The sequence below is a fragment of the Vulpes lagopus genome, chromosome 4 (genome assembly GCF_018345385.1).
Source record: "Vulpes lagopus strain Blue_001 chromosome 4, ASM1834538v1, whole genome shotgun sequence".
NCBI classification, from domain to species: Eukaryota; Metazoa; Chordata; class Mammalia; order Carnivora; family Canidae; genus Vulpes; species Vulpes lagopus.
The window spans coordinates 42,969,795-42,988,485 of record NC_054827.1 but is presented as its reverse complement, the minus strand read 5'-3'; the positions used below and the strand labels follow the sequence as shown (position 1 = coordinate 42,988,485).

The 18,691-nt window shown below is 41.5% G+C and overlaps 1 protein-coding gene across 5 annotated transcripts in view; it reads left to right on the top strand.

Annotated features, from left to right (window-relative positions):
- The first annotated feature begins 2,481 nt into the window (after positions 1-2,481).
- ACTR3B (actin related protein 3B) overlaps positions 2,482-18,691 on the top strand; it is an 86,080-nt gene continuing 69,870 nt past the window's right edge. For 2 of the 5 annotated variants that reach the window (XM_041752701.1, XM_041752695.1), the window contains exon 1: positions 2,482-2,625. Coding sequence is in view for 1 of the 5 variants with exons in the window: in XM_041752695.1 (XP_041608629.1) it covers positions 2,582-2,625 (44 nt within the window). In the remaining 4 variants the exon portion in view is untranslated. The remainder of the gene's footprint in view (positions 2,626-18,691) is intronic. The other 3 variants (XM_041752700.1, XM_041752697.1, XM_041752698.1) reach the window with 3 other exon arrangements.

The window sequence follows — 18,691 nt, the reverse complement described above, 5'->3', positions numbered from 1 at the left end:
CTTTAAACATTTCCTGATGGCTTTTATTTATTCAATAATCATTCATTGATAGTGGCTACAGGATGCTAGGTAGTGTCTAATGAATTGGAGATAGAAGTATATAGACATGGCCAACATGCACATGAGAAAATGCTCTGCATCACTTGCCATCAGGGAAATACAAATCAAAACCACAATGAGATACCACCTCACACCAGTGAGAATGGGGAAAATTAACAAGGCAGGAAACCACAAATGTTGGGGAGGATGCGGAGAAAAGGGAACCCTCTTACACTGTTGTGAGAATGTGAACTGGTGCAGCCACTCTGGAAAACTGTGTGGAGGTTCCTCAAAGAGTTAAGAATAGACCTGCCCTACGACCCAGCAATTGCACTGTTGGGGATTTACCCCAAAGATACAGATGCAATGAAACGCGGGGACACCTGCACCCCGATGGTTCTAGCAGCAATGTCCACAATAGCTAAACTGTGGAAGGAGCCTTGGTGTCCATCAAAAGATGAATGGATAAAGAAGATGTGGTTTACGTATACAATGGAATATTACTCAGCCATTAGAAACGACAAATACCCACCATTTGCTTCAACGTGGCTGGTATTATGCTGAGTGAAGTAAGTCAATCGGAGAAGGACAAACATTATATGTTCTCATTCATTTGGGGAATATAAATAATAGTGAAAGGGAATATAAGGGAAGGGAGAAGAAATGTGTGGGAAATATCAGAAAGGGAGACAGAACATAAAGACTCCTAACTCTGGGAAACGAACTGGTGGAAGGGGAGGAGGGTGGGGGGTGGGGGTGAATGGGTGACGGGCACTGAGGGGGGCACTTGACGGGATGAGCACTGGGTGTTATTCTGTATGTTGGTAAATTGAACACCAATAAAAAATAAATTTATTAAAAAAATTATATAAAAGACATCAACTACCAGGGAGCTCCAGTGTATGGGAGTGATGGAAGTGTAGCTATCACATCACGATGCCACCAAATAAGGCCAAGGTGGAAGGGTACACTAGGCTCTTTGGGAGCACAGAGAAGAGAGTGATGAGCAGAGGGAAAGCTTCACGGAGGTGGCACAGCTTGAGCTTGGTCAACACAGATGACTTGTTTCAGTGACAGTTCCAAGCAGAGGCTAGAGGGTGAAAAGGCATAGAATGAGTGAGAATATATGGTTTAACTGGGAAAATTATGAGCAAGGCAGCAATTATTGATTGCCATTCCCCTTCTTGTTGTTCAAACCCAATTCCAGCTAGGTATTGGCAGCCACAAGCTTCAGAGATGCAAGGTCCCTTTAATAGTGTTAGCCCAGGGATCCCTGGGTGGCGCAGCGTTTTAGTGCCTGCCTTTGACCCAGGGCGCGATCCTGGAGACCCGGGATCGAATCCCACGTCGGGCTCCCGGTGCATGGGGCCTGCTTCTCCCTCTGCCTATGTCTCTGCCTCTCTCTCTCTCTCACTGTGTGCCTATCATAAAAAAAATAATAATACAAAAAAAAATAGTGTTAGCCCATTGCAGTACATCAGTTCCCCTTACGATGATCTGCTTTCAGTGTAGGCTGCTGTTATGAGTTGAACTGTGTCCCTAAAAAGACATGCTGGAGTCCTAACTCCTAGTACCTGTGAATGTGATCTTATCCTTGGAAAGAAGGCCTTGATAGACGTCATCAAGTTAAGATGATGTCAATAGAGTGGGCCTTAATCCAATGTGACTGGTATCCTTCTAAGAAGAGGAGAGTGCCATGTGTTGATGCAGACACACGGGGAGAACACTATGTGAAAGGTAGAGGCATAGATTGGAGTGATGCATCTAACAAGCCAAGGAACACCAAGGATTTCTGGCAACACCAGAAACAGAGAAATGCATGGAACAGATTCTCCCCTAGAGTCTTCAGAGAGGGTACAGGGTTGCCAACACCTGATTTTAACCTTCTTTACTCTGGAGATAATTTTAAAAAATATTTTATTTATTTATTCATGAAAGACACACACAGAGAGAGGCAGAGAGACTTGCAGAGGGAGAAGCAGGCTCCATGCAGGGAGCCCGATGTGGGGCGCCATCCCGGGTCTCCAGGATCACGACTTGAGCCAAAGACAGACGCTCAACCGCTGAGCCACCCAGGTGCGCCAATCAATTAGTATTAAAATCTATTCCAAGTGCTGTCAATGAGAGCAAGATAGAGAAAGGTGCAGGGAGGGGAGCCAGTTAGGGTGGTTAGGGACGACTTCCGGAGAAGGTGACGTTTTAGCCGAGATTTAAAGGATGAGAAGGCGCCAGGCCCGGAAACGATGTCAAGTTTACCGTAAGGCAGTTAAAAATAGCCCCCTACCGCTCCCGCAGCCCTATTGGACGACCGCGCTAGGCGGCGTCGCCGCCAGCAGTAAAGATGGCGGGCGGGCGGCGGGGCGGAGCGGGGCGTGCCCGCGGCCTGATTGGCCGGCCGGGCAGCGTCACGTGGGCGGCCGCCGAGCATCCGGGCTCCCGGCGGCGGCGCTGCGGAGGCTCCCGGGAGCGGGCGGCGCGGCGAGCGGACGGCGGCGGCGCCTCCCGGGCCGCCCGCGTGGGCCAAGCGGCACGCGTGCCGAGCATGGCGGGCTCCCTGCCTCCCTGCGTGGTCGACTGCGGCACCGGGTAAGAGCCGCCGGCGCCCGCCCCGCTTCCGCGCGGCCCGCCCCCGCCCCGGCGCCGAGCACCTGCTCCGCGGCCCGCCCCGGCTCACCTGGGGGCCGCAGAGCGCCCCTCGCGGGGCCGGGCCCGGCCGGGCTCTGCGCTGGCCACCTGTGCGCCCCGCCCCCTCCTCTCGGCCCCGGGCCGCGCGCCGCCGCCGCTCACCTGGCTGGGCGCGGCGCTCGGCATCGGCGCGCGCACCTGGCCTGGCCTTCCTCCCGCGCGCGGGCCCAGGCGGACCTTCCACCTGCCCGGCCGTGCCCCGACCTGTGTCCCCCAGTGCATGGCCTTTCTTGCTCGTCCTTCTTGACCACTTGTGGAGGTTTTCACGTCGCTCTACTTGACACCTCGTGTGCAGCATGCTTTGCTGCCTCTGAGTGTTGAATGCCTCGCTCGGCTGAGCTCTTGCTTCAGTTTGCGTGCACTTGCCTTCTCGCTTAAAAAACACGTTAAAAAGGCTCCATTTTGAAAAACAAAGTCTCAATTTGGGAAAGCCTCTTTGTGGTGTAGTTTTTTTTTTTTTTTTCTTCTTTACTTTTTGGTTGAGATGGTGTCTTTTGATGTTACAACGTGCAGAAGAGCTAGCTACCTTAGGAAATCTCCGGTTCAGTGGTCCAAGCTCAGCTGATTGTAGGAACGTGAATCCGTCTAGCTGGTAGTTGGGAAATTCGGGCATGCCTCCTTGCTTTGTAGATGAAGTACTCAATGAAATAACCCAGAAGCAGATTTAGTGTCCTGAAGATTTTCCTACACGTGATTTTTACAAATTTTTGTCAGAAAATCTTCCATGGCATGTTCACCTTAGCCTTGATTCTTTTCTGTAGAAAAATGCACTTGGTTTGGTTTCCTTGACAACCTTGTGGGGGTGTCTTTAATTTGTTACAGTCCATCTCCTACTGATCATGCTTTCCTTTTGCTGCTGAAGCCTGTACTATTGGTTCCAGGCTGGAAAAAGCTGCCTCTTGGCTTGTGCTAATGTTTTTTGAGATAAGTGTTGTATCAGAAGTTTTGTGGCTCTTTATTTTAGAAGTTGTTTTGCTGCGGAGAACACAAGCCAAAATCAAAATTTGGATTGGGAACCTGCCCCTTGCCCCTGAGTTTTTGGCTCCTTATGCATTCCCTCATCCCCTGGTAGGTGTCTTCATCCCATGCCCTCCTGATGTCTGGTTGTATCTACAGTGAAGGCAGCAGGTGAACCTGTTTTTTCCACATGTGCATGTGAAATTTTTGCTTTTGTATTTTCAGTCTTGTAAACCTATTGAAATCTAAAGCATTTTTGGTAGTAGCACTAGGTAATGCCCGCAGAGTTTGTCAGTACCTTTAATATTAGTAAGCTGGAGGCTTCACTCCTTGTTCTTGCTCTGTCTAAAATGTGCTGGTTTGACCTTTTGAGGTAAGTGGGAATGTAACTTGGCTTATGTGGAGATACAACTTCATTATATCAATGTTTTATGATCCCCAAATCAATGCAGTTTTTTTTTTTTTTTTTTGGTCTGGTGTGGGCTTTGGCATTCTGTGGTAGACAGTGGCAGGGAATCTTCCCACTATGTTTCACGCGGATGTGTTCTGTTGTGGAAGTGACTGTGATTTACCATGAATATCCAGGGTCCAATATTTGGTCAGAAGGAGCAGCCTGGGAGGTCATATCAATACTTCTTAGTTCTTACATTTCTCAGATAGTGGAAATTGTTTTTGGATTAACTTTTATGTCAAAATAGGATTCAAAAAGGGTAAAATAGATGTAAAAATAACTAGGACCAAGAAAAAGACCTAGGTAGTCATCCTAAACTGTAGACCACTGGTTGCTGTAGATGGGCCTCACATTTGGCCTTTGTCTGCCTGTCTGACAAAATTGTTGGCATCATTGTCGGTTATGCAGTTCTTGTCATCAAGGAGAAAGAGAAATAGCCTTCTTGGGTGAAAAGGCTTTTTGTCTAGCACTAAATTCTAATAGAAAATTCACGTGGAACTATACATAGTGAATAGTAGTTATTTAGTAGACCATGTACCAAATGGTATTTTTTTAATAGTAAATAAATTTATTTCATCCTTGTAGCCATGCATACTCCTCTGATAGTCGCTGAAACCAATTCAGTGACTGCAAGTGTGCCAGGGGCCAGGATAGTGTGGACCAAGGTACCTGTTTGATCCAAAGATAAAGCTTTGTTTATTTAAAAGGATTACTATGGGCTGCATAGTTTTCAGAGAATTTTCCACAAATTCTAGTTTCACTTCTCTTGTCTTTTTTTGCATTGTTTTTAAAAAGATTTTTTTTTTTTAAGCAATCTCTACACCCATTACAGGGCTTGAACCCATATTCCTGACATCAAGAGCTGAATGCTCCACTGACTAAGCTGGCCAGGTGCCCCTTTTCTTGCATTTTTAAACTTATTTTGAAAAAATTTCAGATCTACTGAAAAACTTCAAGAACAGTACCAAAAAACCTACTATATATGTATATATATATATTTTCTTTTGGGGGGGGTGGGGAGTGGAGAGAGAGAGAGGCAGGTGCAGTAGGATGGGCAGAGAGAGAATCTTAAATAGGTTCCACACTGAGTGTGGAGCCTGACGTGGGGCTGGATCTCACACCCCTGAGATCATGAAGTGAGCTGAAATCAAGAGTCGAATGCTTACCCAACTGAGCCACCCAGGCCCCCCCTCTACTATATATTCTTCATCCTGTTTCACCAGCTATTAACATTTGCTTTATCATTCTCTGGATAGTCTATGCATATTATTTTTCTGCACTGTTTGAGAGTAAGTTGCAGGTATTGTGCCCTTTTGTATCAAAATACTTTAGCGCATACTGAGAAGAGGGGTTTCCTTTTATCCAATCACAGGCCAGTGACTAAAGTAAAAACGTCTGACATTTATGTGGTGGTGTTCTCTAATATGCTATCTAAGACTCCCATGAATGGTCTCATTTATGTCTTGTGGACTCTTCTTCCCCTTCCTTGTCCAGCACTGCCTCTTGTTTGGTGGTCAGCCAGTCTTTTAGGTCTCATCCGACTGGACTGGTCCCTTAGCCTTTCTCTAGTTTTCAGGATGCTGACATTATTGGGAGCCAGTTGCTATGTATATTGTCCCTCAGTATCAGCTTGTCTGGTGTTTCCTCATGATAGATACAGGGTATGCATTTTGTCAGGAATACCACAGAAGTGACACCAGTATTTCTTAGTGCATCCCACCAGAATCTTCCCACCCCCAGCATGACTGAGATTTAATTGACATCTAACATTGTGTGAGTTTAAGGTATACAACATTTTGATTTGATATATTTATATATTGCAAAATATATAAATGTATAGCTTTAGCTCACACCTCCCTCACATCGCATAGTTGCCATTTCTTTTTTGTGGTGAGAACATCTAAGTTCTATTCTCTTAGGAACTTTAAGGTTTATAATACAGTATTATTGACTGTAGTCACTGTACTGTACATGAGATCCCTCTAGTTGAAAGGCTTAAAATAATGGTATGCCTCCTTTTTGATGTTCACTTGAATTATTTGGATAAGGTGATGGCCATTAGATTTCTCCACTGCATAGTTTTTCCCTAATAATGTCATCTACGGAGAATTGTTTTGAGCTTATGTAAAATACCTGTTCTTCCGTAAACTTTCACCCAGTAGTTTTAGTATTGATTGGTGATTTTTGCTGTAATTGGTAATTGCCATGATGGTTGCCAAATTGTGATTATTTAACTCCAGTGATGTATCTACATTTCTTAGTTAATGTTTTACTATAAGGGCATACTTTTCCATTCTTCTCATCTATTTATTTATCATTTGTGTGGGTTATTACTTTACTCAAAAGGTTATAATCCATTATGTCATTCTTACTATATTCAATGGGTTATTATCAGTTATTGCCATTATTTGTTTTGAATGCTTAAATTGTTTGAGATTTGACCAATAAGAGCCCATTCAAACTGTTTTCTGGCATTCCTTGGGCATGTCCCTATATTTTTTTGAGCATGTTATTATTAGTAGACTGCAATGATAGTCTTGTGCATGTGTACACTTTTTTGAATCTTTTGCTGGGTGTCTCTGGGAATGTGTTCTAGAAGTGGGATTTCTGGGTCAAAGAGCAATTGCATATATAATTTTGCTAGTCCGTGAAATCCCACTCAGCAGTGTGTATCCTCACCAGCAATGTATGAAAAGTACTTGTGTCTTCTTACAGACTCACTAACAGTATATTGTCAAAATTTATTTTTATTTTTATCAATCTAGAGAGTAAGAAGTGATACTATAGTTTTAATTTGAGTTTCTTCTTATGTGGGAAGATGGGCATCTTTTCTTTTGGTTAAGAGGCATTTACATTTCTGTGTTCTGTCTCGTCATTTCTCTAGCCCATTTTCCTGTGTGTTTTTTGCTTTGTGCTTTGATTTTGGAAGCTCTTCATGTATTAGGGTGTGTTGGAGATTCCGCAGACCGCTTCCGTGATTTGCTAGGATCGGTTCCAGGACTGTAGTGAAAATCAGCCAAGGGAAAAGGCGCATGAGGCCGAGTAAGGAGGAAACCAGGAGCAAGCTTCCAGAGTCCTCTCGCACTGGAGCCACGTGGACGCGTTAAATCAGCATTCGGTTCTGACAGCAAACCACAGAAGCTCAGTGAAGATCTGGTGCCGAGTTATCAGGCTGGCCATGGCACCCCTGTCGGGCACAAACCAAAATTTTAGAGCCCCAGAAGGAAAGCAGATGTTCAGCTTAAACTATTGTTTGCATGGTTTAGGCACAGTGAATACCATTTAGGGAATGGTAGGAACCCTCCTGAAACCGGGGTTTCCAGGTGCCAGCCAGAAGGCCAAGCTTGCAAGCAGGACTTTCTAAAGAGAGCAGTCTTGGGCCTGTTAACTCTTTTCTGCATGTTGGGGCATTAGCTCTTTATGATGTAAGTCACAAATGCATTTTCTCTGTGTATCATTTGTCTTTTGCCATGCAAGGATTTTTTTTTTTTTTTTTTGAAGAACCAAATTCATTTGTTTTTTCCTTTTTGTTTCTAGATTTTGAGTCATAGTTAAGAAAGTCCTGTCCCTCTCCATTCCCAAGCTATATGGTGTTTTTTTCTAATGGTTTCATTTTGCCCTCTGTATTTAAATCTTTAATACATTTGGAATGTTTTCTGGGATATGATAGGAGGGAAGGACCCAGTTGGAACTATTTCTGTCTTTTTTCCTTCTGGCTATCCCATTTATCTCAACATCATTTATGAAAAAAAAAAAAAACCTCTGTGCTTGAAGATGCTGCCTTTATTATATACTAAATTTGTCTATGCAGTTGTGTTTATTTCTAGATTTTGTTTTGAGTTGCATTAATCTATTCACACACCACCACCACCACAGAGTTTTAATTACTGAGGCTTTAGAATGATTTTATACTTGGTGGGGCTGGCCTCTCCTACACATCTCTTTCTTTATTTAGGGCTTTCCAGTAAATTTTTGCTTGTTCCTCCAAATGGGCTTATAGTCAGCTTCTCTAGTTCCAGAGGGAGAATGCCTGATGGCATTTTTATTTGGATTCTATTTAATTTAATTTAGTGAGGGCCATCGTCTCTGTGATGAGTGACTCCTCCCGTGGAAGAACATGCATCTCTGTCCACTAGATCAGTCTGTTTTGTGTCTTTTAGGATACTGTGTTTCCCTCAGGTAGATTTCTTGTTAAGTTTATGCCTAGGTATTTGATTTCTGCTTTGCTATCATAAATGATGTCTTCTTTTTCATTATGTTTTCTGTTTTTCTTGAATAAAGGGTTTTAGTTTTTTTTGTGTTAATTTTGTAAACTGCTATTTTACAAAATACTGTTGGGTTGTATGATTTTTCCCTTGATCTTTAGGGTTTTCCAGATATGAAATCTTTGGCAAACAGAGAAGGTTTTACCCCTTTCTTTCTGTTGGTAGGGACTCTATTTTTTTTTTTTTTTGACACACTATAGTGACCATTACTTCCAAAATAATATTAAATAGGAATGGAGTTAGTGGACATTATTCTTTTGTTCTTTATTTTAGTGGAGCAGCTTCTGGTGTTTCTAAAATAAGATACTGACCTATGGAATGGGAGAAGATATTTGCAAATGACATGTTGCAAATATCTACAAAGAATTTATCAAACTCAACGCCCAAAAATCCAGTCAAGAAATGGTTAGAAGACATGAACAGACATTTCTCCAAAGAAGATCTACAAATGGCCAACAGACACATGAAAAAAATGCCTCCACATCACTCAGCATCAGGGAAATACAAATCAAAACCACAATGAGATACCACCTCACACCAGTCAGAATGGCTAAAATGAACAAGTCAGGAAATGACAGATGTTGGCGAGGATGCAGAGTAAGGGAAACCCTCGTACACTCTTGGTAGGAATGCAAATTGGTGCAGCCACTGTGGAAGACAGTGTGGAGGTTCCTCAAAAAGTTGAAAATAGAGCTACCCTACAACCCGACAATTGCACTTCTAGGTATTTGTTCAAGGGATACAAAATATATATAATGGAATATTACTCAGCCATCAAAAAATGAAATCTTGCCATTTGCAATGACAGATGGGACTAGAGGGTATTATGCTCAGTGAAATAAGTCAATCGGGGAAAGATAAATAACCATATGAGTTTACTCATATGTGGGAGTTAAGAAACAAAACAGATGAACATAGGAGAAGGAAAGGAAAAATAAGACAAAATCAGAGAGGGAGACAAACCAGAATAGACTCTTTTTTTAAAAAAAGATTTTATTGGGATCCCTGGGTGGCGCAGCGGTTTGGCGCCTGCCTTTGACCCAGGGCGCGATCCTGGAGACCCGGGATCGAATCCCACATCGGGCTCCCGGTGCATGGAGCCTGCCTCTCCCTCTGCCTGTGTCTCTGCCTCTCTCTCTCTCTGTGTGACTATCATAAATAAATTAAAAAAAAAGATTTTATTTATTTATTCATGAGAGATAGAGAGGTAGAGATACAGGTAGAGGGAGAAGCAGACTCCATGCGGGGAGCCTGATGTGGGACTTGATCCTGAGACTCATGCCCTGAACCAAAGGCAAATGCTCAACCACTGAGCCACACCCAGGCATCCCCAGAATAGACTCTTAACTCTGGGGAACAAACAGGGTCCCTGGAGGGGAGATGGATGGGGTAACTGAGTGATGGGCATGAAGGAGGCACGGGATGTGATGAGCACTGGGTGTTCTATGCAATGGATGAATCACTGAATTATACCCCTGAAACTAGATGATAAGCTATATGTTAATTAAATTGAATTAAAAAAAATAAGATGCTGGCTTTTGGGCTAGTGTGTGTGTATGTCTGCATGCACACATGCACACACACATGTATCATGTTAGTCTGTTTCTATTTTTTGGAATGTTCGTATGGGTGTTGGACATTGTCAGAAACCTTTATCATAAATGGAATGTGTAGTTTTTTTCCTAAGCCAGTTATGATGATGGGTTATGTTAATGGATTTCCTCATAGTGAACCACTACTGTATTCTGGCATAATCCTCATTTGATTATGATGTATTTTAAAAAAATTTTTAAAAAGATTTTATTTATTCATGAGAGACACACAGAGAGAGAGAGGGGTAGAGACACAGGCAGAGGGAGAAGCAGGCTCCATGCAGGGAGCCCAGTGTGGGACTTGATCTCAGGACTCCAGGATCATGCCCTGAGCCGAAGGCAGGTGCTAAACCACTGAGCCACCCAGGGATTCCCTGATGTATTATTTTTTGATGTGTAGGTAAATTGTCAATATTTTATTTAGATTTTTGCATGAAATAGAAGTGAGAGTGATTTATAATTTAGTTTTTTGGTTCACTGCCTGTCAGTTTTTGAGATCAGTATTACACTCTCTTTATAAAGAAATTAAGAAGTTTCCTTTCCTTTTCTGTGCTCTGGAATAGTCTGTTGTAGTATTGGGATGACGTTTTTAAGGTCTTGCTAGAATTTCCCCATGAAACTGTCTAGACTTGGTGCTTGCTTGTGGGGAGACTTCTGTTACTCTATTTCTTTCTTTCTTTTTTTTTTTAAAGAATTTTTTATTTTATTTATGATAGTCACAGAGAGAGAGAGAGAGAGGCAGAGACACAGGCAGAGGGAGGAGAAGCAGGCTCCATGCACCGGGAGCCCGACGTGGGATTCGATCCCGGGTCTCCAGGATCGCGCCCTGGGCCAAAGGCAGGCGCCAAACCGCTGCGCCACCCAGGGATCCCCCTGCTACTCTATTTCTTTGAAGTCTGTTGGACTTTCCATCTCTAGTGGAACCAATTTTGTTGTGTTGCATTTGTCTAAACATTTTTCATTAAATCTAGATTTTTCAAGTGTATTGTATAGTCTCATGATTCTAAAAAATATCCTCTACATTTATGCTTATTTTCCCTTTTGTCCCTCACATTTATGTGTTTTGTTTCATCCTTTTTCTTGATTTACCTAATTTGTCCTGTGTATCTTTTTTCAAGGAATGAGCTTTGGGGTTTACTTATTATTCTGTTTTTTTTTTTTTTGACTCATTTATCCTGCTTTTATCTTTATTTCTTTTTTTTTTTCTACTTTCCTTTGTTTTTGTCTTTGTGTTTGTGAGTTGGATGTTAATTTTTATTTTTTCTTTAATTGAAGATACTTATTACTACAGAATTTTGGCTGTTACATCTTAAGCTGTATCTTTCCTTTAGATTTAGATACATTTTTTTCATTATAAATTTCAAGAGATTTCTATATTTTTGTTTTGAGTTTCCCCCATAACTCAGTATTTCTATGGTAGCATGTTTTAAAATGTTCAGGTATAAGGGCCTGTTTCTTTTCTTTTTTAAATTTTGGTTTTAATCTCTAGTGTTACTGTGTTATGTTCAGAGAATGCTGTTTGCTTTATTTCTATTCTTTGGACTTCATGGCGGCTAAGGCCTGATCAGTTTTGTGCATGTTCTGCACTACGTGAAAATCTGTTCTGTATTAGTATGTCCAGAGGTTGACGTCTATCTATGTACGTGAGCTCCCTTATTAATGATTTTATTTAGGTCTTCTGTTTTTTTTTCCCCATCTTCCTCTGTGTTGGATTGAGCAGGGTGTGTTAAGTCTTCCATTATTACTTCCCTTTGTTTTATGAAAGGGACTGTTGCCTCGTTGAGTGCCTGTGTGTTAATATTTGTGTCTCCCTGAGCTGTTGCTCTAGTGTGGTATCCTGTTTCCGGGGGGGGAGGGGGGGGCTTTCAGTGCCCTGAAAGTCTGAGATCTACTTTGTAAAGGATGGTTGAAAACATACCAAACAGACGCAAACTAACAGAACGCAGGTGTATTATATAAACACAATGTAAAAAGTTTTAGATGAAGCAAGTAGTTCATTTATTTATTTTGGGGTTCACATAAAATTTTGATTTTATCATAGTATGCACATTAATTAAGAAACTCAAAAGGTGCTCGGAAGCTAATGTGAAAACACATGGAGTGTTGTTCTGCTTACTATTCTCTGTCTTTGCCCAGAAACAGCTGCTTTCAGCTTTTAATTCTGTATCTTCCAGCCTTTATGGATTTCCATGTTTCTAAATAGAGTGCACTTCAATCTATTGATTATCAATTTTTTACATCATCTGTTGATCTAATGTTGTTAGATGATGGTTTAGTTCTCTCATCCCGCATTTGCCTTCTGTTTCTCCTTCCCTGTCCTCCCAGTAGAAATATATTATTGCATTTTCCAGTTGATTTGTGATCAGAGTTTACATTACTATGCCTATGCAAACCAGTCCTCATTCATGAAAGGGTACTGTGTTTTTTCTCTTCAATTTTGTTTTTATGGAAGTTAATGATTGCCTTCCTTGTTTTATTTTCCTTATATCCACTGCCCACTATTTTCCACGTTTTCAGGTAGCCTGTGTCTCAGTGCTGTTTTCCATAAGGTTAATCACATTGCAGATCCAGTTGGTTTTTGAGGACATCCGTCTTTTGCAGCCATCTGTCTTTGTCTCTGGGGTGGTTGCTTTCCAGGGCTGCCAGTCTGGGACTTTGCTTACAACCTTGTAGGCCTTTCCTTTACCTTTCTCTTGGATTGAATCTGTTTCTCACGTCCATTCCTTCCTGCTGTCTCCTTTGGTCCCTGCTGGTGGTCCTTCAGTAGCCAACTTTGCGAGGCTGGGAAGGTAACCCAGCGGGGCAGTGGTTCTTGGTGGCTGCCTTTGATGTGCCTGTCTCCTGAGTCTCACCTCTGCCCATCTGACTGGTGCACATTTGTCGTCCTGGCATCTTCTACCATCATTCCAGGCGTTCACAAACCTCTCTCTTGGGCGTTCTCTTCCAGGTCTTCTTTTTTGGTTTTCTCCTTCATTTTGGTAGAGAGCATCCTCCAGTAGCTTTCTGAGAAATGATGTGTGGGAGGTAAATTTTTAAAACGTCTTGCTTTTCTGAAATGTTTTATCTCTAATCCCTCACTTGGTTGAATTGTTGGGTGTAGTATTCAGCGTTGGAAATAATTTTCCTTCAGAATTTTTAAGACACTGATTCTTTGTTTTCTTGCTTCTGGTTTTGCTGCTGAGAAGTTAGAAGGCTTTGTAAATGACTTTGATTCTCCCGTTCTCCTTTCTGGGAGCTTTTAGAATTTCACAACAATGTGCCTTGGAGTGGGTTTGTCTTCATTGTTCTGGGTGTTTTGTGAGCTCCTCTAGTCTGGAGACTAGCCTCTCTGAATTATGGGTAATACTTCTAGATTATTTCATCCTCCACCAAGTGTGTGTGTCTGCACGTGCTTGTGGGCATGCTGTGTAACCTCTGGTTCCCGTGTTGAATTCTTGGGCTGTTTCTCTGATTTTCTTGTATTTTCTCTCGTTTTCCATCATCTGGTCTCAGTTCTTTGTTTCTAGGATATGCCTCGCCTTGTCTTCTAGCCCTTCTCTTCCATTTATGCTCTTATTTTCAATTTCCAAGAATTCTTTTTGTTTTCTAAATGTTCTTTTATTAGTATCCTCTTGTTTTGTTTCTTGGTTGTGGTATCTAATCATAGAGGTTTGAGGATGGTGATTTTTTTTGGTGGTTGTGCTGGTGAGGTCTTTCCCTATGTAAGTTTTGTTTCTTTTAAGTTTTTTTTTTTTTTTTAAAGACACTTAAAAATTTTTTTTTTAAAAATTTATTTATGATAGAGAGAGAGAGAGAGAGAGAGAGGGGCAGAGACACAGGCAGAGGGAGAAGCAGGCTCCATGCAGGGAGCCTGACGTGGGACTCAATCCAGGGTCTCCAGGATCACACCCTGGGCTGCAGGCAACGCTAAACTGCTGTGCCACTGGGACTGCCCTTTTAAGTTGGTTTTTGATTTGTGTGTTTTCATCTGCTTTGTGGTAGAGGCTTTCCTTAGATGTTGGTAGTTTCTGGCTGTCTGCTCATGATGAAAAGTCAGAAAATTAAAAAGCTCATTGGTAAAAAAAAAAATAAAATAAAATAAAATTAAATTAAATTAAAAAAAAAAACGCTCATTGGACTCTCTGAATGTGTAAGTTGACTTACTGATTTTGAGCTTCACCATGGGTGATATAGGCAGGTCGTTTACGGGGGTCTCCTGGTTTTAGGGTCTTCCAGTCTTTTCTTTTGAACTGCTCATTTCTCCAGAGACTGTACTTGGGCTCCTTTGCCTGGAGGGCTGGGTCTGGGTGCTGGTGTTCTGAGAGCTGAAAGGGGGAGAGAGGAGGAGATGGGACAGGGTGTCTGAGCCATCACTGTTTATTATAGATGCAGTTGGGAAAACCTTTGTTGTCAGGATGCTGATGGTTTCACCCATGCCCAGTGATTTTGAGTCCAGAGACGCTTCTCCAGAGAGTCAACATCCAGAGAGTGCTGGAGTCAGGGAGGAGCCATGGCCCCCAGCAGGGGAGGAACGCTCACTGGGTCCCGTGTGTGGACCCTTCATTTTCACTTCCACAGGCTGCCGTGCAGCTACCAGTTTTGGGGAGCCTTTTCAGATGCAGGTGCGTGTGTTGGGCTGGTTTGCAGCTTTTGCCTCTGTTTTCTTCTCCCAAAGCCAGTTAACACTGATCCTTGGCTCTCCAGGACCATATCTTTGGTTTTGCCTCCTCTTCTTTTCTTCTTATTGTTATGGCTTCATATATAAAAAAAAATCATTTTGAGTTTGATCATATATTAATTTACAGTGTATAGTGTAGAGAGGGTATATGTTCTTTAGAAACTATAATTGAGATCTGGGGATATTTTTAGTTTTATCAGAACCATATTCAAGGCAGTTATAGTCACTTTTTTTTAACTGAAAACCTTAGGAAGGAGTAGAGCTGTTTTGGCCGAAGTTTGGGATTTGAGACTGGACTTCATAAGGGGTCTCAGTCGAAAGAACCTCCCTACAGGATACAGCTTGAAAAACACTGTTCTAGGATGTGACATTTCCACTTTTAAACATAGATTAATTGAGCTTAAGTTGTCACCTTCTGCTCTAGACACATGGTTGTAGGAGGAATTTTAACTATATATAAATATGTTGAGTTGACAGTAGTCAGATTAATTCTCTTGACGGCAGAATTGAAAAGTCTGTGTTTTACTGCTGTGGAAAAATAGTGGCGTTTAACAGAAGAGTGAAAGAAGCTTTGTGCAAGGGCTGTTTAAAACGTTTGGGGCAAATGAGGATATATTTTATTTACAGAAAGAGACTTTGGAAGGATACATAAGAATAGGAGGTGGTGTAAGGCAGGAGTGGGGTGGACGGTATAGGATTGGGAGTGAGACTTCTGAATGGGTACCTTTTTAGGGTGTTTTGAAGTTTGAACTATGAGAACATACTCGTTTAAAAGGCAGAATTGTAACTTGGTATTGCTTTATGCAGCTATTCACTCTGTTGCCACGTGGGAAAGGGTCTCAGGACAGGGGTCTCAGAGGCACTGAGTTTGAGAATGTGTGTTTTTGAGAATGATTGCCTACCTTTACTGTGCTGGCTATCCTTTTGGAAGATAGTGTTCAAACAAACAAAAATCAAAGGCTTTTACCATAAAAACTGTTGGTTTTGATTCCTTATGTACACATTTGGGAGAATTTGATTGACATGGCTCTTCCCTTTTGGATGAAAAGATATACATAGAACTGGAAGAGAAACAATATGAAATTTTAGTATAGCAAGAGGCTTTCACAGTGAAAACTACACAGGAAGTTATTCGGGAAGATAATTGGTAGATTTGATCGTCTAAACTGTCAACAGTTATATTCCAGGAAATGTGTAACTGGGAAAAATTGGTAATGTGTAAGAGCAAGGATTTGTATCCTTGGTACATGAGGGTTTGCGCAAATTGGTAAGATACTAAGGTCCTAGTAGAAAATTATCTAAAGATAGTATGTGGAAAAATATAGATGGCTCATATACCTCAAATAACATTTAAAAAAATTATTTATTTAGAGAGAATATGTTTGTGTGTGCACGCATGTGTGAGCAGGGGGAGGGGCAGAGGGAGAGAGACTCAAGCAGACTCTGCCAGGACTGTGGAGCCCGTGTTGGGGCTCAATCTCACGACCCTGAGATCATGAACTGAAATCAAGAGTTGGATGCTGAACCCACTAAGCAACCCAGGTGCCTCTCAAAAAACATTTAACAGTAAAGAGAATTATCAAATAATGGATCCTTTTACTTTTTGAATTATTTTGAAGTATTTTCTGGAAATGGTAGTATTTAATATTAGATAGGGATTATTGTGATTAACCTTTTATGGTTGAAGAAACTGAAGTATGGAGGGATTAATTTACTTGCCTAAAGTCACATAGTGCTGTGTTTTGAACTCAACACTGCAAGCCCCATTAAACTCCCTCATATCATAAATATATGCTATTTCAAACAGTATTGAATGCCTATCTGTGTATGGCCATCAGTCTGCCTCTTTTTTGATGGCTATATAGCATTTTATGGAATTATAATCATTTACCTACTATGTCCTCTGTTGACGCATTTGGGTGTTTCCAGTGTTTTGTTGTTGTTTTGCTGTTGTACTGCAGCAGTGGATGGTTTCTCTTCCTATTTTTGCCTACATCTGAGAGTGCTTCTGCGGGTAAATTCCCAGAAATGTGCCATTTGGACAATGGGGTATATGCATTTAAAATTCTCATAGATAATGTGAAGCTTCCCTGTAAAATGACTCGTCAGCCTTTTACTATCACTCACGTATAATTTACTACCACCTTCTTGAGTATTGGCCCAGATCTTGAGTATTGGCCCAAATTTATGGGTGAATTTAATGATATTTGATGTTTCTTAAAAAAATATTCTTCTTATGTGAGAGTAAGGCCCGTCTCAATTTATTTGCCCGCACGTATATCGATTGTTCTTGGCACACATCTCTCTACCCATGTCCATATCTCTCTTTGTCTGTGTAGTTTAGTCTTGAAGGTAGCATGATTCCGTGTTGTTGCCATTGTGAATGGGATCCTTCTATCCCATGTGTATTCTCACTTCTTGTCAGGAAAGTTGTTAATTTTTGTCTTTTATTTAGCAACTGGCCATCTTACTGGATATCCCGTTTCCTTTAATATTCTACTGAATTTCCTCAGACTGTCCAGGTCTGCAATGATCATGTACAAATAAATTTTTGTCTCCTCCTTCCCAGTGTGACTCCTTTTATTCTTTGTGATTCATATTATCTAGTGATTTCTAAGCACGTTGACCGTCAGAACCATGGGGTTGGGACAGGAGATGTAAAACATGCAAGTGCCCAGGTTCCTTGTCTGGAGATTTCCCATTAGTGATTCTAGGACAGGTACTAGAAATAGGTATTTTAGAAGTTTCCCTGGTGATCTGTTCAGGTTTGGTACATTTTTTCTGGAAGCCTACCCAGGTGATCTTAAACTTACTTGCCTGCCAGAGAAAGTAGACCATACTGCAATAAAAAAAAAAAAAAATCAATTTGAAATCCTCTTTTTAATAGGTAAACATTTTGACGAGTACTTTGAGGATTGGGGCCCTCCTTTCTTAGTATCCTCATAGTATGCCTGCTATATGTTTCTAGCTAGTAAACTACTTGGGATAAAAAAATGCTTCATTTTCATAAATGATGTCTTGAACACAGTCCATATTTAATAATTATGTTTTGCTTGTTGATTTTTTTTTTTTTTTTTGGTTCTGCCCCTAAATGGTTGAGCCTCTAAGATTGCCTCTTAGATTGTCTCTAAGGAGGCATGCCAGTTAGCATTGGATTGTCCTCCTAGGAGAGGATTTTAGGATGAGCATTTTTTTTTTTAAAGATTTTATTTATTCATTCACTCATGAGAGACAGAGAGAGAGAGGCAGAGGGACACAGGCAGAGGGAGAAGCAGGCTCCATGCAGTGAGCCCAACGTGGGACTCGATCCCAGGTCTCCAGGACCATGCCCTGGGCCAAAGGCAGTGCTAAACTGCTGAGCCACCCGGGCTGCCCAGGATGAGCACTTGTTAGATTACATTGACAGTGTTATATTTAATATGTTCTTATTGAAGTTTGGTATGAGCCTGGGTTGATGAACATTTTATTAAAATTTTGAATGTCTTTTTAAAAAAAATCTTGTTAGACATTCATTACATTGTGATTATTCAAACTAACAACCTTAAGTATATTTGATCCTCTGTAAGGAGTTGCACAGAAAAATCTAAAGATATGAAGTTACCATAAATGATCTGAATAGCTTATGCTTTTGCCACTATTTTTAATGGTTTCAGTTTTGATAGGGCGATAGGGGAGGATTTCATTGTAATTTATTTATACATAAAAACATTAATATATCTTAATGTTAGTTTCCCTCACTCATGAAAATCGTTGTTTGCTTATATTTGTCAATGCTTCGTTATCTGTGTGACTCTGTGACAGAGGCATCCCTTGAGGGCTGTCTGAGAGCACTGTGCCTTCAGGGTCTCAACATTCCAGCACCTGCTGGCAAGTGGCACCTGGTGATGGCGACATCATCAGTATCCAGTTGAATTTTGGAGCTGTGGGTCTAAATGTGCACCAGCCCGTTTTTGTGGTCTGACCTTTGCTGCTCTGGGCCATAGTTCATGATTTCGGGGGACAGTTGCGGAAGGATATCTGGGGATCTGCAGGGTTTACCTTTGTG